This window comes from Trichomycterus rosablanca, chromosome 15 (genome assembly GCF_030014385.1).
Source record: "Trichomycterus rosablanca isolate fTriRos1 chromosome 15, fTriRos1.hap1, whole genome shotgun sequence".
Lineage (NCBI taxonomy): Eukaryota > Metazoa > Chordata > Actinopteri > Siluriformes > Trichomycteridae > Trichomycterus > Trichomycterus rosablanca.
The window spans coordinates 15,093,136-15,113,924 of record NC_086002.1 but is presented as its reverse complement, the minus strand read 5'-3'; the positions used below and the strand labels follow the sequence as shown (position 1 = coordinate 15,113,924).

General features: G+C 40.2%; 1 protein-coding gene across 1 annotated transcript; it reads right to left on the bottom strand.

Annotated features, from left to right (window-relative positions):
* Positions 1-1,310: 1,310 nt before the first annotated feature.
* LOC134328266 (UDP-glucuronosyltransferase 2C1-like) lies at positions 1,311-2,947 on the bottom strand. The gene has a single exon (XM_063009344.1). The coding sequence runs from the start codon at positions 2,945-2,947 to the stop codon at positions 1,361-1,363; it is 1,587 nt and encodes a 528-aa protein (XP_062865414.1). The 3' UTR covers positions 1,311-1,360.
* Between the last annotated feature and the right edge of the window lie 17,842 nt (positions 2,948-20,789).

Here is a 20,789-nt window from a genome sequence, read left to right as displayed (position 1 = left end):
AAGACTGTATGTAAAACAGGACAGTGGATGTATATTCCTCTATGTTTTCTTGTGCAAATAGGTCCCAGTGAGTGCGCTCAAAACAGTCCTGGAGTTGAAGGGAAGCTCCTTCTGGCCAGATCTTGATGGTTTTCACAGAAGGCTCTGTTCTGCTGATGATGGGTCTGTATGCAGGTGTGAGAAAGAGTGATAGGTGATCAGACGTGCTTAGGTGGGGGAGGGTGGAGACTTTATATCCCTCCTTGATGTTACTGTAAACATGGTCCAATGTATTTCTGCCCCTGGTGGCGCATGTCACATATTGGTAGAATTTGGGAAGGACAGTTTTCAAATTAGCTTGATTGAAGTCTCCTGCTATGATGAAAATCCCTTCAGGGTGAGCAGACTGCAGTGTGTTGATCGTTGTAAGCAGTGTACTTAATGCTATCTTGGTGTTAGCACTTGGAGGAATATACACAGCAATGACAATGACGATGGTGCACTCTCGCGGCAGATAAAAGGGTCGGCATTTTGCTGTAATGTACTCTAAATCAGGCGAGCAAAGCTTCTCTATGATGGTAACATTCGTGCACCACCGATTATTAGAGTAAATACACAGCCCTCCCCCTCTGCTCTTACCGGAGGTTTTATTCCTGTCGCTCCGGTGAGCTGTGCGACCCGCTAGTGTGATAGCTTCGTCGGGAATCTTGGAGTGAAGCCAGGTCTCAGTTATTATCATTAGCGAGCAGTCCTGCACAGATTTCTGAGCTGCAATCGTAAGTTCCAATTCTCCCATTTTGTTGCTGAGCGATCTTGCGTTGGTTATGTATAGGCTGGGAAGCGCAGGCTTGTGAGGAGCCTTCTTTAGTCTGTTTTTTATTCCAGCCCTGCAACCTCGCTTCTGTTTCCTCTCTCTACGCCGCTTGCGTCTGCGTCCCGGTATGGTGATCCATGGAGATCCCGCTGGACGCACGATCTCTTCTGGGATGTTTTCATGTTGGTAGTTCCTGATAAAATCCAACTCTTTACATAAAATCCCGATCTTTAATAGATCCTGTCGTTTATAAGTTGAGTTCGTGAGTGTTCTAATCATGCCGGAAAACAAGTAGACTAACAAAAACAAACAAAACAAAGTACCGTTCAGGAGAGCAAAAGCCGCTGCGTCCGTGCGCGCCGCCATCCACTATCCACTAGGATAGATATTTGTGTATCCACAAATACACACTAATTTGTGTATACAAATTACACCAATGGTTACAACAAGAAAACTAAATAAAAAGAGAACAAGTTTTTTTTTTTTTAATTAGTTAGATAAATACATTCAAGGCAGAAACATGAAAATCAAAATGTGGCAACTATAAAACCTTCTAAAACCCCAGATTCATTCTTTTTTAGTACATTTCTTTCTAAAACACAGCCTACAGCAGACTTGTTTGATGATTGCGTATGTAATAAAGCCAAACAATAAAACAACAGTCATTAGGAAGACTAGAACATCTACAGAGTGATAAGAATACCAGGGCATTTTATACGATTCTGATCGTAGATGAGCTGCACCACCATGCCTCATAGTGTGCTCGATCCAGAAGACAGCATTGTCCAGTGGCTTTATTGGTACGTCTTTGTGGATCCTGGAAAGTCTTTGCATGTTTTCCCGGTATGAAGGTACATAAAGGACCTCTTTTAAAGCTTCAAGAAAGGAGTCTTTGGTCATAGTTGCAAAGTCGACATTCTTTGCTACTCCCTTCACGTTCATTTTTGAAAGATTGTCAGGCTGATCCCAGACGAGGCCAATACCAACTATAGGAATGCCATGATAGATAGCTTCTTGAAGTCCATTTGTTCCTCCATGTGCCACAAATAACCGGGTTTTGGGGTGGCCTAGGAGGTCATTCTGAGGTATCCAGTCCATCAGTAAGGTATTGTTCCCAACTGTTGATGGTCTTTCTCCTTTGTACTTCCAAACAACCTTTTGAGGAAGCTCTGCAAAAGCCTCAGAGATTGCATTGGTTACATCACGTGGAAGGAGTTCCACCATAGTGCCCAGAGACATGACGATGACACCGTGTTCACCCGAGCTCTGCATAAAGTCCTCAAGATCTTGTGGAAGAGGTTTGGATGGTTTGCACTGAAAACCACTCATGTAGACAACATTAGGCATGGTAGGTCTTGGAAATTCAAAGATGAAATCAACTCTAAAGAGCCACAGATCTGCTCCTTGAACTAATTCAAAATAATTCACATCTGGACCAAAAAGTTGATTACACAATGCACTGTAATCGGACTCCATATAATATTTTAACTGGAATTCAGAAACAAGGTACATGACAACATTTAGCACTCTCTCAAAAAAGCTCATGTGGTCTGATAACTCTAACATCGGCATGGGCACATAAGAAAGTGGTGAGGGAGCGATTGCAAAATGGCCCTCACCATGTGATGTCCACCGAACGTTAAAGACAAGGGGCAGTTTGAGATAGTGACATAATAAAACACCACTTAAAAGAGCAGGGTCAGTGATACATAGATCATATTTGGAATCTTTCATGGATTGCACTAGTTCCTGGTTTTCAGTCATGCTGAGAACCATTCGTTTTTCCTTTGCAATCATTTCCCCCATTTGATCCCACATCTCCTTCTCTATTTTCAGACGAGCCCAGGTGGAACCCTCACGCCGGATTTTCAACATCTCGGCAATATGTTCTTGAACAAATTCCTGATCAAGACATCCTTTGTCCTGTAAAGTGATGGCTGTGTAGAGTGGAGAAGTTTCTTCAATATACCAGCTGTTCTTTGGCCGTATCACTGTAACAGTGTGGCCTTTGGCACCAAGTGCCGCAATTATATTTTTCATGTTGAGCCAGTGGCTACCATCCACAGGGATGACCACAATATTCCCACCATAGACTGAGGCTAACAGCAAGGTGAACAAAACCAGGCCATATGCTTGCACTTTCATAACATGCATGGTAGTACCTTTGGAAAATAAACAAAAGATATGGATAAATACAATGAGCATAATTAACATACATAAACATACATTAATATACATACATAACATACTGAACTCATTATTTTGATAAACTAATCAAGCAACTTACATTTGGCATTGCCTAGTTATTTTTTGTTTTTCCCTTTTTCTCCCACTTTAGCGCATCCAATATCTACCCGTCAATCATCCTCTCACTACTGCTGGTCCCTGCTCCTGATTGGGGAGGATGAGGCTGCTCCATGCCCCCTCCGACACGTCGAATATCTTATCACCTACACTTGACGAGTGCAGTGCAGTACAGTGCTGAGTACGGAGAGCCACACCCTCTACCGCACTCCTTTCCCATCTCCGTGCAGGCGCCACCAACCAGCCAGCAGAGGTCATAATCGCACTAGTCTGAGAGAATCCCCATCCTGCTTAATCCCGCCCCTATCTGAACAACAGGCCAATCGTTGTTCATGTGGCCACTCAGCCGGCAGGCAGAGTCGAGATTCGATATGATGTATTCAAGATCTCAGCTCTGGGAAACAGCGTGTGTTTTTAGTTATTTAAAATTTCAAAACCATAAAGCAAAGACCTCAAGACATTTCATGAGGCAATTTATTTGCTACATTAAAAATACGTTCTTTTTAAAAAGTTGCACATTTTAGAACTGGTACACCAGGCATGACCAGACTTATTCACAAAGAGCTGTTGTGGCTGCAGGTTTTCAAACCAGCCCTAGCACAAGCCAGAATTAAGTTCATGTGTTTAATTACTTGGCATCTTTAATTATTTGCTGATTATTTCTTCAGATTAAGCTTCCAACTTGGTTGTATTTGAGGACATCTCTCCTAATTATTAATTACATGTGGACACATGACCAAGGCCTTGTTGGACATCCCATTCCAAAACCATAGTTATTACAGTTATGTATTTGACCTAGTTTGCTAGATTTGCTAGTGTAGCTTGCATTAACAGTCAAAGGCAAAAAAAAATCTGTAAAAGCAGCATGTAAAAGCTACTTTTGATTTGACAACCATCTGCATAAAAACTTTAAGTGAGAGGACCAAGAGTAAATTGTTCCTTAGTGGTCAGGACCCCCACAGGACCACCACAGAGCAGGTATTATTTGGGTGGTGGATCATTCTCAGCACTGGAGTAACAATGACATGGTGGTGTGTTAGTGTGTGTTTTGCTGGTGTGAGTGGATCAGACACAGCAGCGCTGCTGGAGTTTTTAAATACTGTGTCCACTCACTGTCCACTCTGTAAGACATTTGCCTCTGACTTTACATCTCCAAGGGGTACCAACTGGGTAGGAGTGTCTAATAGAGTGGACACCTAAATAATACCTGCTCTGTGGGGGTCCTGACCATTGAAGAACAGGGTGAAAGCAGGCTAAAAAGGTATGTACAGAAACAGATGGACTACAGTCAGTAAAGTACAAAGTGCTTCTATATGGTAAGTGTAGCTGAAAAAAACAAGGAGATGGTTTTAATGTTATGGCAGATCAGTATATATATATATACTATATACAGTCGAATCCGGTTAATCGGACCACATCGGGACGCGATCGTTTTGGTCCTAATAACCGGCTGGTCCGATTACACGAACATGCCCTATGTTACAAGACGGGACGTGCTATAATTTATGTAACATATTAAATGTTTATTAAACCTTTATTGTGCGATATACTGTACACGTATAGCGAACGTACAAACAAGAACTACTGTTGCTTACGAACTTTGTTCATTGACAAATACATTTGCAAACAAGTTTTTCGAAACGATCTACAACACAATGTATAGGTACTCAGCATGCGAAGCATAATAAAAAAAAAGTTCTTACTAAATTCCAGTCAACGTTTGAAGAACTTATCCAGTGTGATCTGACGCGTTCTCTTGACGGACTGCACTTGAACAAAATCGCCACAAACATCTAACGCAGCAATGGGACTGCCTTCATTTCCCCCCTGACCTTTGATAAAAGCATAAATTCTCCCGGGGAGCCCAGGAATCCTCCCATATCTCGCTGACCCGCTTTGCATCCGCTCTAAGTGGCGACTTGTGGCTTCTTTTTCTTATTCGCTCTCACGTTCTTTGGTCCGATTAAACGGAATTTTGGTCCAAATAAGCAAATAACATTACACGTACATAATACGATTTGTTTCGGTTGGTCCGATTAACCGGTGGTCCAATTAACCGGATTCGACTGTATATATTCACACACACAGGCTTTTGCCAAACGTATCCTAATTTATTGAATACATACTTATATAGGATAAGTTTGGCAAAAGCCTGTTCCAGCATGGACAAAAATGTTTCTCTCAGAAAAGTGGAAGTAAAACAATTCTAAATTCTAAATTAACACAGGTTTTGGAATTGAATGTCTAAAAAGCTCTTGACCTGAACTGTAAATGTGGTGAAATAGAACGGAAAGAAGCTGCAAATTTAAAAGGATTTTAAATGTAGTTTAGCACAAGTTTAAGTACATTAAAGGGAAGCTAAAAAATAACATTTTAAATGTCCTAATTTATTCAAATAATAGTCAAGCACAAATTAGTAGCAGAAAATTTAACAAAAGAAATTGGATAATAGCCATAAAGCGATTTTCTTTCAATTAGTTTTTAATGAGCTATACATACCTAAACACAATTTCTTAAATTATTACTAGAATGCAGACATACCACAGATGGAATCCAGTACCAACCACTGATTCGTTTCCTACCTTTCTGCCCATAGTGTCTTTAAGTACTTCAGAATATTCCAATGAAAGTTCATTCAACTGTATGTAAAAGAGCAAAGAGCGGCTGCTTTCCAAATCCAGTTTAATGAATTACTAGACTATCTTTATTGGGCACACATACAGTGTATCACAAAAGTGAGTACACCCCTCACATTTCTGCAAATATTTCATTATATCTTTTCATGGGACAACACTATAGACATGAAACTTGGATATAACTTAGAGTAGTCAGTGTACAACTTGTATAGCAGTGTAGATTTACTGTCTTCTGAAAATAACTCAACACACAGCCATTAATGTCTAAATAGCTGGCAACATAAGTGAGTACACCCCACAGTGAACATGTCCAAATTGTGCCCAAATGTGTCGTTGTCCCTCCCTGGTGTCATGTGTCAAGGTCCCAGGTGTAAATGGGGAGCAGGGCTGTTAAATTTGGTGTTTTGGGTACAATTCTCTCATACTGGCCACTGGATATTCAACATGGCACCTCATGGCAAAGAACTCTCTGAGGATGTGAGAAATAGAATTGTTGCTCTCCACAAAGATGGCCTGGGCTATAAGAAGATTGCTAACACCCTGAAACTGAGCTACAGCATGGTGGCCAAGGTCATACAGCGGTTTTCCAGGACAGGTTCCACTCGGAACAGGCTTCGCCAGGGTCGACCAAAGAAGTTGAGTCCACGTGTTCGGCGTCATATCCAGAGGTTGGCTTTAAAAAATAGACACATGAGTGCTGCCAGCATTGCTGCAGAGGTTGAAGACGTGGGAGGTCAGCCTGTCAGTGCTCAGACCATACGCCGCACAATGCATCAACTCGGTCTGCATGGTCGTCATCCCAGAAGGAAGCTGACGCACAAGAAAGCCCGCAAACAGTTTGCTGAAGACAAGCAGTCCAAGAACATGGATTACTGGAATGCCCTGTGGTCTGACGAGACCAAGATAAACTTGTTTGGCTCAGATGGTGTCCAGCATGTATGGCGGCGCCCTGGTGAGAAGTACCAAGACAACTGTATCTTGCCTACAGTCAAGCATGGTGGTGGTAGCATCATGGTCTTGGGCTGCATGAGTGTTGCTGGCACTGGGGAGCTGCAGTTCATTGAGGGAAACATGAATTCCAACATGTACTGTAACATTCTGAAACAGAGCATGATCCCCTCCCTTCGAAAACTGGGCCTCATGGCAGTTTTCCAACAGGATAACGACCCCAAACACAACCTCCAAGATGACAACTGCCTTGCTGAGGAAGCTGAAGGTAAAGGTGATAGACTAAACCCAATTGAGCACCTGTGGCGCATCCTCAAGTGGAAGGTGGAGGAGTTCAAGGTGTCTAACATCCACCAGCTCCGTGATGTCATCATGGAGGAGTGGAAGAGGATTCCAGTAGCAACCTGTGCAGCTCTGGTGAATTTCATGCCCAGGAGGGTTAAGGCAGTGCTGGATAATAATGGTGGTCACACAAAATATTGACACTTTGGGCACAATTTGGACATGTTCACTGTGGGGTGTACTCACTTATGTTGCCAGCCATTTAGACATTAATGGCTGTGTGTTGAGTTATTTTCAGAAGACAGTAAATCTACACTGCTATACAAGTTGTACACTGACTACTCTAAGTTATATCCAAGTTTCATGTCTATAGTGTTGTCCCATGAAAAGATATAATAAAATATATGCAGAAATGTGAGGGGTGTACTCACTTTTGTGATACACTGTACATTGTTAGCACATGTCATATGTGTAACTTCTTCCCCAGTCTTTTATCAGTGTATGCTTTCTGATAATGGGATGCTCTTGGCTTTAAATGTTTGCTTGGAAAATTATTCTCCCTTAAAAATTACGTAAGTTTAAAGGCTAACCAGTGCCATGTAGTATGTTAGTGTCACTGCAGTGCAGAGAATGGGCAACAACCCAACTCAGAGGTTGGCACGGGATAGTTTCTGCTCTTCTTGGTCAATCCAGGGATAGTAGAGGCGACAGGGGAAACTGGCAACAATTAGTTGGGCATAATATGGCGGGAAAAACTGTCAGGATAGTGGTTAACTTTAACTTCTTGGCTTCTGTCGAAAAACACATTGATGTGCTGTGTTGGTGTGTCAGGGTTCTCTCGGGGTAGGTAGGGTGACCAAGTGTGTAGGGCAACATATAACTATAGTCAGTGATTGTATACCCACAAATCACCCAACAAATGGTTAGCAGATGTCAGAAAAAATCAGAAAAAGTTGAGACAAAAAAAAAAAAAGTTTCTTACATTTACTTTGACTTTTATTCGATTGCAGACAGGATGAACCTGAGATATTTCAATTTCAATATTTCATATAAAAAGTTGGGACAGTAAAGCATTTACCACTTTGTCACTTTGTGATGTTGCCATTCCTTTTCACCACACACCACAGTTTTGGCACCAAACACGTGCAAGTCATTGTTGTCACATCCTTTGTTTCAAAATTCTCCACACATTCTCTATTGGGGACAGGTCAGGATTGCAGGCAGGCCAGTCCAGTACCCGGACATCTTGAAGGCAGCATATGTTTTTGTTTTTGGAAGGTGTTGCAGGCCTGAAATGCAGTAATGGATGTTTATTAATAATTTAAATGAAGTTGAGCAGATTATGCCACAATTTAGAAAAAAAATTAAGAAAAGCTGAGATGAAATTATGCTAAGGCTTTGGGACTCAACCGAACCACATTGAGAGCCATTAACTCCTAATGTTGGAAATATTGAAACAGAAGGAAATCTACCTAAGAGTGGCCCAGCTGCTAAAATGTATCCATAGGCTAATCCAATAAGTCCCAAATGTCCCTGAAAACTATCTAAAAAAAACCTTCTGATGTTTCTGGCCTCAGTTAAAATCAGTGTTCTTCACTTTACAAAACACAAACAGAACAGAAAATGTTGATTTGTGAGAGGGTAGCAAAAAGCAAACCACTGCTAAACCAGAAAAAACAATGGTGATTACCAAACCATTGGTGTAATATTCTATGGACACTATAATTAAAATCGAAACTCTTTGGACAGGAAAGTGTTCTATATGCCAGTTGCAAGACAAAGAAAAAAGTGAGGTCATATGTCCGTGAGGTAAAGCTGGGGTTATTTAGGAAGTTGGGTTATGCAACAGTGCAATAATCCTAAACTCAAATTGAGGAGGCAAGGGTGATATGGGTGTTTACCCCTCAGATAGGTAATATTATGTTTTGCAACATAAGCTACTCAATATTTACTAAGTATGCAAATATGTCATGTTTTAATAATCTAAAATTATTCTGTGTGACATACGGAATAATGGAAAATTAGCAATCATCAGATCACTTGAGCAGATCAGATGTGAGATCGACTTCACTAACCACACAGATGTGGCTCAGTGAGATCTGCTACAAGCGTTATCCAAGCATGACGTTTAGAGCTGGGATTTCTGTCACTTAAACGTCACTTGAGTTCCACTTTCTTTTCTGATGTATGTCCACGCTTTACCAGGCTCCTATTTGGAGCTGTAAGAGCCTTCACTATACTGGGAGTGTGTCTGTCGGTAATTTGGCCCATTTAGTCTAAGGGGTTTTTGTAGGATCAGGCAGTGATGTTAAACAAGAGGGGCTGTCTCTCAATTGATTCCATTTCAACTAAAAAATTTTCATTGGGCCTTGTAATGCAAGAACAAAATACCACAAAGCGCATCATTGATTCTAAACTCTCCAAGTTAAAATCTAAGCTCTGCTAATGGTCGGCTGGGCGCCCTTTGCGAACACAGTTGGCAGTTTCTGCAGCAGACAAAATTGGCCACTAGTCTGCTGGGTGGAAAATGATTGGACTAAAAAGAGGGTGGGGTCTTCAACACCCTGTAAGCACCCTGATTAGTATCCCGATTCGCCTGTACACAAGGGGAGAAATTCGAAGATCAGTGTGTGACTCTACATGTACAAGACTGGCCTCACATGCAAATCAAAGTATGGAAGACTAAGAAGGGGTTGGTGGACTACACAAACATCGGAGAGAGCATGTGTCGCGATTGGGGTCCCCAGCAGTGGAAGACTAATTAAATATGCTAAATTTAGAGAAAAAAGAAAATATATAAATAAAATAGTAAAATGATTACGGCTGGCACCGATCCGATACTCTGTATCAGTATCGGCCAGGATATTAGCACAATAAAAATAATCTACTACTGCCACATCTAAACACACTGTTTAAACACAATAAAAATAATCTACTACTGCAACATCTAAAAACACTGTTTGAACACAATAAAAATAATCTACTACTGCCACATCTAAAAACACTGTTTAAACACAATTACAATAATCTACTACTGCCACATCTAAAAACACTGTTTTAACACAATAAATATAATCTACTACTGCCACATCTAAACACACTGTTTAAACACAATAAAAATAATCTACTACTGCCACATCTAAAAACACTGTTTTAACACAATAAATATCATCTACTACTGCTACATCTAAACACACTGTTTAAACACAATTACAATCATCTACTACTGCCAAATCTAAACACACTGTTTAAACACAATTAAAATCATCTACTACTGCCACATTTAACAACACTGTTTAAACTCAATAAAAATAATCTACTACTGCCACATCTAAAACACTGTTTAAACACAATAAAAATAATCTGCTACTGCCACATCTAAAACACTGTTTAAACACAATAAAAATCATCTACTACTGCCACATCTAAAACACTGTTTAAACACAATACAAGTAATTTACTACTGCCACATCTAAACACACTGTTTAAACACAATAAAAATAATCTACTACTGCCACGTCTAAAACACTGTTTAAACACAAAACAAATCATTTACTAGTGCCGTATCTAAACGCAATGTTAAAACACAATAAAAATCATCTACTACTGCCACATCTAAACACACTGTTTGAACACAATAAAAATAATCTACTACTGCCACATCTAAAACACTGTTTAAACACAATAAAAATAATCTACTACTGCTACATCTAAAACACTGTTTAAACACAATAAAAATCATCTACTACTGCCACATCTAAAACACTGTTTAAACACAATACAAATCATCTACTACTGCCACATCTAAACACAATGTTAAAACACAATAAAAATAATCTACTACTGCCACATCTAAACACACTGTTTAAACACAATAAAAATAATCTACTACTGCCACATCTAAAACACTGTTTAAACACAATTACAATCATCTACTACTGCCACATCTAAAAACAATGTTTAAACACAATATAAATCATCTACTACTGCAACATCTAAACACACTGTTTTTAACAGTGTGTTTAGATGTGGCAGTAGTAAATGATGTTTATTGTGTTTTTAAACACAATAAACATCATCTACTACTGCCACATCTAAAAGCACTGTTTAAACACAGTAAAAATCATCTACTACTTCCACATCTAAACACACTGTTTAAACACAATAAAAATAATCTACTACTGCCACATCTAAAAACACTGTTTAAACACAAAAAATCATCTACTAATGCTACATCTAAACACACTGTTTAAACAGAATTACAATCATCTACTACTGCCACATCTAAAACACTGTTTAAACACAATAAAAATCATCTACTACAGCCACATCTAAAACACTGTTTGAACACAATGAAAATAATCTACTACTGCTACATCTAAAACACTGTTCAAACTCAATACAAATCATCTACTACTGCTACATGTAAACGCAATGTTTAAACACAATAAAAATTATCTACTACTTCCACATCTAAACACAATGTTTAAACACAATAAAAATCATCTACTACTGCCACATCTAAACACACTGTTTAAACACAATTAAAATCATCTACTACTGCCACATCTAAAAACACTGTTTAAACACAGTAAAAATCATCTACCACTGCCACATCTAAAAACACTGTTTAAACACAGTAAAAATCATCTACCACTGCCACATCTAAAAACACTGTTTAAACACAATAAAAATCATCTACTACTGCTACATCTAAACACTGTTTAAACACAATACAAATAATCTACTACTGCCACATCTAAAACACTGTTTGAACACAATAAAAATCATCTACTACAGCTACATCTAAACACACTGTTTAAACACAATAAAATCATCTACTACTGCCACATCTAAACACACTGTTTAAACACAATAAAAACCATCTACTACTGCCACATCTAAACACACTGTTTAAACACAATGCAAATCATCTACTACTGCCACATCTAAACACACTGTTTAATCACAATAAAAATAATCTACTACTGCCACATCTGAAACACTGTTTAAACACAATAAAAATAATCTACTACTGCCACATCTAAACACACTGTTTAAACACAATTACAATCATCCACTACTGCCACATCTAAAACACTGTTTAAACACAATTACAATCATCTACTACTGCCACATCTAAAAACACTGTTTAAACACAATACAAATCATCTACTACTGCTACATCTAAACACAGTTTAAACACAATAAAAATCATCTACTACTGCCACATCTAAAAACACTGTTTAAACACAATAAAAATCATCTACTACTGCCACATCTAAAAACACTGTTTAAACACAATAAAAATCATCTACTACTGCCACATCTAAAACACTGTTTAAACACAATAAAAATAATCACTACTGCCACATCTTAAAACTGTTTAAACACAATAAAAGTCGTTTTATAAATGATAAACCGCTCACCTGAGAAAACTCTTGTCCTGGCTTGGAGATCTCTCACATCCTCAATGATTAATCCATTAGTGTTATGAAATAAAAACAAACTACACCGTTTCCCGTTTAGCCACAGATGTTCCCTTCAAGATCCAGCAGGGTTTAATAATCTAAAAACGTGACAGAACTTTAACGGAAAATCGCAACCAACCTCTTGTTTGATTGACATCCACATCTTCCAATTGTAGACACTTTGGACGACACACCATAAAGCGAGATGTCACCTGAACAACAGCTGGAACAAAAATGCTGCTTAATGTTCTGTGTGTAAAAGTTACAATAAAAACAGCAGTTAAGTGTGATGTTGTAGGTTCTGTATTTATTCCTTTAGACAATTTGTTTTACAGTCTGAGCATTGTTATTTAGATAGCTAGTTTAACCATTGGGTGCACTGAGACATTGTTGTTTGAGAGGAGAAATCACGGTATCGGATTGGTATCGGCAGATACTCAATTTGCAACTATCGGTATCGGACATAAAAAAGTGGTATCGAGCCAGCCCTAAAATATACTCTACTCGGACGCAATCTGGGTCCCCAGCAGGGGAAAACTTATTGGCTTTGTTAAATTGGGAGAAAAAGGGAGAAAATGCATGAATAAAATAGTAAAATAATAATTAGCAGAGGTGTCGACATACTTTTAGTCAAATAACATTTTTATTGGAGTACTTTGATTTATGTTCTGTGATGGTTGTACCAAATGCAATTAGCCACTGTTCAAAAGAAAAAAGTTTTCCATTAAAGTTGCAAACTTTCCTTGTTAGTAGCCTTCACTTTGCCATCAGTCTTAATACAAGAAGCCACACACACACACACAGTCAGTACTAGTCACAAGTAGAATGGAAGCATTACATTATATATTATTTGAATTCATAATTCATTCAGCTGCCCTTTATTCAAATCATTATCAATTATTAATAGGTTCTGTAAAATGCAGTGGCAGCTTGGTGACTAATACCATTTCTTTTGACTCCCTTTCTCCATCATTTTCTTTTTCTGATTTTTTCTGTATTTAAGGATAAAAAATTGATCATAAAAAGGTAATGATTTCCTGTCAAAAAGCAGACATTACATACACGATACTGGTGCTGGTCATAAAATTAGAATATCATGAAAAAGTTGATTTATTTTAGTAATTCCATTCAAAAAGTGAAACTTGTATATTATATTCATTCATTACACACAGACTGATATATTTCAAATGTTTATTTCTTTTAATGCTGATGATTATAACTGACAACTAATGAAAACCCCAAATTCAGTATCTCAGAAAATTAGAATATTGTGACAAGGTACAATATTGAAGACACCTGGTGCCACGCTCTAATCAGCTAATTAACTCAAAACACCTGCAAAGGCCTTTAAATGGTCTCTCAGTCTAGTTCTGTAGGCTACACAATCATGGGGAAGACTGCTGACTTGACAGTTGTCCAAAAGACGACCATTGACACCTTGCACAAGGAGGGCAAGACACAAAAGGTAATTGCTAAAGAGGCTGGCTGTTCACAGAGCTCTGTGTCCAAGCACATTAATAGAGAGGCGAAGGGAAGGAAAAGATGTGGTAGAAAAAAGTGTACAAGCAATAGGGATAACTGCACCCTGGAGAGGATTGTGAAACAAAACCCATTCAAAAATGTGGGGGAGATTCACAAAGAGTGGACTGCAGCTGGAGTCAGTGCCTCAAGAACCACCACGCACAGACGTATGCAAGACGTGGGTTTCAGCTGTCGCATTCCTTGTGTCAAGCCACTCTTGAACAAGAGACAGCGTCAGAAGCGTCTCGCCTGGGCTAAAGACAAAAAGGACCGCTGAGTGGTCCAAAGTTATGTTCTCTGATGAAAGTAAATTTTGCATTACCTTTGGAAATCAAGGTCGCAGAGTCTGGAGGAAGAGAGGAGAGGCACAGAATCCACGTTGCTTGAGGTCCAGTGTAAAGTTTCCACAGTCAGTGATGGTTTGGAGTGCCATGTCATCTGCTGGTGTTGGTCCACTGTGTTTTCTGAGGTCCAAGGTCAACGCAGCCATCTACCAGGAAGTTTTAGAGCACTTCATGCTTCCTGCTACTGACCAACTTTATGGAGATGCAGATTTCATTTTCCAACAGGACTTGGCACCTGCACACAGTGCCAAAGCTACCAGTACCTGGTTTAAGGACCATGGTATCCCTGTTCTTAATTGGCCAGCAAACTCGCCTGACCTTAACCCCATAGAAAATCTATGGGGTATTGTGAAGAGGAAGATGCGATACGCCAGACCCAACAATTCAGAAGAGCTGAAGGCCACTATCAGAGCAACCTGGGCTCTCATAACACCTGAGCAGTGCCACAGACTGATGGACTCCATGCCACGCCGCATTGCTGCAGTAATCCAGGCAAAAGGAGCCCCAACTAAGTATTGAGTGCTGTACATGCTCATACTTTTCATGTTCATACTTTTCAGTTGGCCAGGATTTCTAATAATCCTTTTTTTGTATTGGTCTTAAGTAATATTCTAATTTTCTGAGATACTGAATTTGGGGTTTTCATTAGTTGTCAGTTATAATCATCAACATTAAAAGAAATAAACATTTGAAATATATCAGTCTGTGTGTAATGAATGAATATAATATACAAGTTTCACTTTTTGAATGGAATTACTGAAATAAATAAACTTTTTCATGATATTCTAATTTTATGACCAGCACCAGTATATATAGTATATACAGTGTATCACAAAAGTGAGTACACCCCTCACATTTCTGCAGATATTTAAGTATATCTTTTCATGGGACAACACTGACAAAATGACACTTTGACACAATGAAAAGTAGTCTGTGTGCAGCTTATATAACAGTGTACATTTATTCTTCCCTCAAAATAACTCAATATACAGCCATTAATGTCTAAACCACCGGCAACAAAAGTCAGTACACCACTAAGAGACTACACCCCTAAATGTCCAAACTGAGCACTGCTTGTCATTTTCCCTCCAAAATGTTATGTGATTTGTTAGTGTTACTAGGTCTCAGGTGTGCATAGGGAGCAGGTGTGTTCAATTTAGTAGTACAGCTCTCACACTCTCTCATACTGGTCACTGAAAGTTCCCACATGGCACCTCATGGCAAAGAACTCTCTGAGGATCTTAAAAGACGAATTGTTGCGCTACATGAAGATGGCCAAGGCTACAAGAAGATTGCCAACACCCTGAAACTGAGCTGCAGCACAGTGGCCAAGATCATCCAGCGTTTTAAAAGAGCAGGGTCCACTCAGAACAGACCTCGCGTTGGTCGTCCAAAGAAGCTGAGTGCACGTGCTCAGCGTCACATTCAACTGCTGTCTTTGAAAGATAGGCGCAGGAGTGCTGTCAGCATTGCTGCAGAGATTGAAAAGGTGGGGGGTCAGCCTGTCAGTGCTCAGACCATACGCCGCACACTACATCAAATTGGTCTGCATGGCTGTCACCCCAGAAGGAAGCCTCTTCTGAAGTCTCTACACAAGAAAGCCCGCAAACAGTTTGCTGAAGACATGTCAACAAAGGACATGGATTACTGGAACCATGTCCTATGGTCTGATGAGACCAAGATTAATTTGTTTGGTTCAGATGTTCTCAAGCATGTGTGGCGGCAATCAGGTGAGGAGTACAAAGATAAGTGTGTCATGCCTACAGTCAAGCATGGTGGTGGGAATGCCATGGTCTGGGGCTGCATGAGTGCAGCAGGTGTTGGGGAGTTACATTTCATTGAGGGACGCATGAACTCCAATATGTACTGTGAAATACTGAAGCAGAGCATGATCCCCTTCCTCCAGAAACTGGGTCGCAGGGCAGTGTTCCAGCATGATAATGACCCCAAACACACCTCTAAGACGACCACTGCTTTATTGAAGAGGCTGAGGGTAAAGGTGATGGACTGGCCAAGCATGTCTCCAGACCTAAACCCAATAGAACATCTTTGGGGCATCCTCAAGCGGAAGGTGGAGGAGCGCAAAGTCTCGAATATCCGCCAGCTCCGTGATGTCGTCATGGAGGAGTGGAAAAGCATTCCAGTGGCAACCTGTGAAGCTCGGGTAAACTCCATGCCCAGAAGAGTTAAGGCAGTTCTGGGAAATAATGGTGGCCACACAAAATATTGACACTTCAGGAACTTTCACTAAGGGGTGTACTCACTTTTGTTGCCGGTGGTTTAGACATTAATGGCTGTATATTGAGTTATTTTGAGGGAAGAATAAATTTACACTGTTATATAAGCTGCACACAGACTACTTTTCATTGTGTCAAAGTGTCATTTTGTCAGTGTTGTCCCATGAAAAGATATACTGAAATATCTGCAGAAATGTGAGGGGTGTACTCACTTTTGTGATACACTGTATATACTGTATATATATATATATATATATATATATATATATATATATATATATATATATATATACTGTATATATACTGTATATATACATAATATTTTCTTTATGCATTGTCTTTATGCCTTTTTTAGCGCATCCAACTGCCCGATTGCATCGCTTCCTCTCCACCAATGCCGATCCCTGCTCTGATTGAGGGGAATGAAGCTAACCCACGCCCCCTTCAACACGTAGGCAGCATGCCGTATGCATTTTATCACCTACAATTTGACGAGTGCAGTGCAGCTCAGCGTTGTGTACGGAGAGGACACACTCTGAGAGCACTCTTTTCCCATCTCTGTGCAGGCGCCATCAATCAGCCAGCAGAGGTCGTAATTGCACGAGTCATGGGAGAGAGACACCATCCTGCCCATATCTGAACAACAGGCCTATCGTTGTTCGTGTGGCCGCTCAGCTTTAGCCGGTAGGCAGAGCTGAGATTCGATACGATGTATTCAAGATCCCAGCTCTGGTTCCAGCGTGTGTTTTTACCGCTGCGCCACCTGAGCGGCCCGGGAATGAGGACATTTTTAAGGAAGATTCCAAACCACAGTGAGGTAAAGCTTTTAATTTGAAGGGAACTTCAAACTGCATAGGAAGTAGCGAGTAACGGTTGAAGTTGACAATGAAGTTTACCCATTAATCATCGCATGTCTTGTGGGTAAAGCCAGCTGGCGTGTTATCTGAGAGCAGCAAATTGTACAAGCGGGATTATTTCAGGGACCCAACAGTGGCTGCATAGCAGAGCCATTTGAACCGAAAATCTTTTACTTGATAGCACAAAGCTCAACTCACTATACTACCACTGTCCCAAATACAAAGGCACTGCTTTATGACCCTGTGGAATGGCAGCCAGCTATGGTTTGGCAAGTTCGTTGTGAAGAAACACCATTGGCATGAATTGGAACATTGATCGTGAGCCAGACGTACTTGTCCATCATCAGTTTGTGACTTCATAGGCATTTTCCTTCTTTTTCTCCCAATCTAGTCAGTAGTGCGTACTAAGAGATACAGTATGCCTTCAGACACCATGACCAGCCAGCAGCAACAAGGAATCTTGTTGTTTTTACACCCTCAGGCACAGCCAGTCATGCCTGTTGGATGCCTGGACAGGTAGATAGCACAGCTAAGATTTGAAACTCTAGAGATCTTGAAGGTGGTGGGCTAGCACATTACACACTGCGCCACTAGATCAACCCCACAAATGCTTATTTGACTGTTTGTTTGTTTGTTTGTTTATTAGGATTTTAACATCATGTTTTACACTTTTGGTTATATTTGGTTATAGTTAGTCATTATACAAGGTTAATCACTTCTCAAGGTTAAAACACAGTCATGGACAATTTAGTGTCTCCAATTCACCTCACTTGCATGTCTTTGGACTGTGGGAGGAAACCGGAGCACCCAGAGGAAACCCACGCAGACACGGGAAGAACATGCAAACTCCACACAGAAAGGACCCAGACCGCTCCACTTGGGGATCAAAACCAGAACCTTCTTGCTGTGAGGCAACAGTGCTACCCACTTAGCTACCGTGCTGCCCAATCATTTGACTAAATTAGCGCAAATGTGCTCAGGTGTCCTCCGAAGCCTTCCCAGAAAAGTGAAGGATGTTATAGCCTCGAACAGGGTTGGAGAGAAATACACCCATTGGATGTCAAGCAAACTCTCAGTCAGGTGTCCAAATACAAATTATGAGAGGTTTTATGACACTGTTAAAAAATAACTCATCAGCTGTTCTGACCACTTATGACAGCATTTGGCATCAAGTCAGTGGTCAAGAAAGGGTGACAGTGGTCAAGGAAAGAACTCCCTTAAAATTACAGGAAGAAACCTTGAGAAGAACCAGAATTGCAGGGCTCACAAATGTTCTTCACTTACCATAAATACCCACCCTGACAAATAACTCTTAACCTTAAATTCTCCCCACCGCCAAATGCACTGTGTGACTAAACTTTAACAAAACCCCTCTTGTTGTTTAGAATTTTCTGGAAATTTGCATTTCAAGACATAAATATAACAACAAATCCTCCGGCCTAAAATCCCTTAAACGCCCAGTGCTGGTTATTTATGTATGTGCCATTTTATAGTTTAGGTCCTACTGCTAAGGTATGACTGCAATAATAATCGCTCTCTCAACTTTTGTGATTTGAAAATAGCAGGACTGACAGTCCAAGTGGTTCACTGTTAGAAATATAAATGGCTATAACTTCTTAGTTCTCATATAAATAGGGCTGGTTTGACAGCATGTATAAGAGCCATGAGCATTACAATTGAAAAGTCCTACAATCATACATTTTCACAGATCAGGAACTTTAGGTCTCAAGATAACCTGTACAGTGTGTTGTCTGTAAGTTCAAAGTGCATGGAACAGTGGTCTTTGCCAAGGTCGGAAAGAAATCTCAAACTGTCTCAAACATTGTGCTGAAAAGACATTTGCCCTGGTGGTCATACACCGATCAGCCATAACAATAAAACCACCTCCTTGTTTCTACACTCAATGTCCATTTTATCAGCTCCACTTACCATATAGAAGCACTTTGTAGTTCTACAATTACTGACTGTAGTCCATATGTTTCTCTGCATGCTTTGTTAGCCCCTTTTCATGCTGTTCTTTAATGATTAGGACCTCCACAGTACCACCACAGAGCAGGTATTATTTAGGTGGTGGATTATTCTCACTGTCACTGCTGGACTGAGAATAGTCCACCAACCAAAAATATCCATTCAACAGCACCCTGTGGGCAGCGTCTTGTGACCGCTGATGAAGGTGTAGAAGATGACCAACTCAAACAGCAGCAATAGATGAGCGATCGTCTCTGACTTTACATCTACAAGGTGGACCAACTACATAGGTTTGTCTAATGGAGTGGACAGTGAGTGGACACAGTATTTAAAAACTCCAGCAGCGCTGCTGTGTCTGATCCACTCACACCAGCACACACAGAAAGATCCACCACCTAAATAATACATGCTCTGTGGGGGTCCTGTGTGGGTCCTGACCATTGAAGATCAGGGTGAAAGCAGGTTAAAAATGTATGTAGAGAAACAGATGGACTGCAGTCAGTAATTGTAGAACTACAAAGTGCTCCTATATGGTAAGTGTAGCTGATAAAATGGACAGTGAGTGTAGATGTTTATTAGGATTTTAATGTCATGTTTTACACTTTCGTTTACATTCATGACAGGAAACGGTAGTTTATCTTCACACAAAGTTACATCGAACACAGTCTTGGACAATTTAGTGTCTCCAATTCACCTCACTTGCATGTTTTTGGACTGTGGGAGGAAACCGGAGCGCCTGCAGGAAACCCACGCAGACACGGGGAGAACATGCAAACTCCACACAGAAAGGACCCGGACAGCCCCACCTGGGGATCAAACCCAGGACCTTCTTGCTGTGAGGCGACAGTGCTACCCACTTAGCCACCGTGCCGCCCGTGAGTGTAGAAACAAGGAGGTGGTTTTAATGTTATGGCTGATCAGTGTATGTAATCCAAGAACCACCTCAAACAGGTCTGTCATGAAGTAGCTGCTTGAACACATTGTCTACAGTCAAGCAAGTTTAGTGGCTGCCCTGTGATAAAGAACCTTAAATGCATGGCTAAAGTTTGTCATTAACCAAATGGACAAGTAAAAAGCCAATGGATTATTGTGCTATAATAAAAAAAAAATTTTGTATAGATAAGGCAGCCAAACCCAACAATACTGGACCTACTATCAAGCATGGTGTTGGTAGCATTCTTGCCCTTGAAACAGCATTAAGTGAACAGAATAATGAAAACCATATTTGCACAAAGCGGAAGGTCACCTAGGACAGTGGTTGTCAACCAGAAGGCTGAGTCCCTCTAAGGGGCCTTTGCATTTAATTGAATCTTACATGTTCGAAATAAGAAGTGCAATTTGTAACTTATTTACAATAAGTACAATACTTAATATATTTTGCATAGATATTTTTAGAGTAAATAACTACAAACTATGTGTGCAATATTT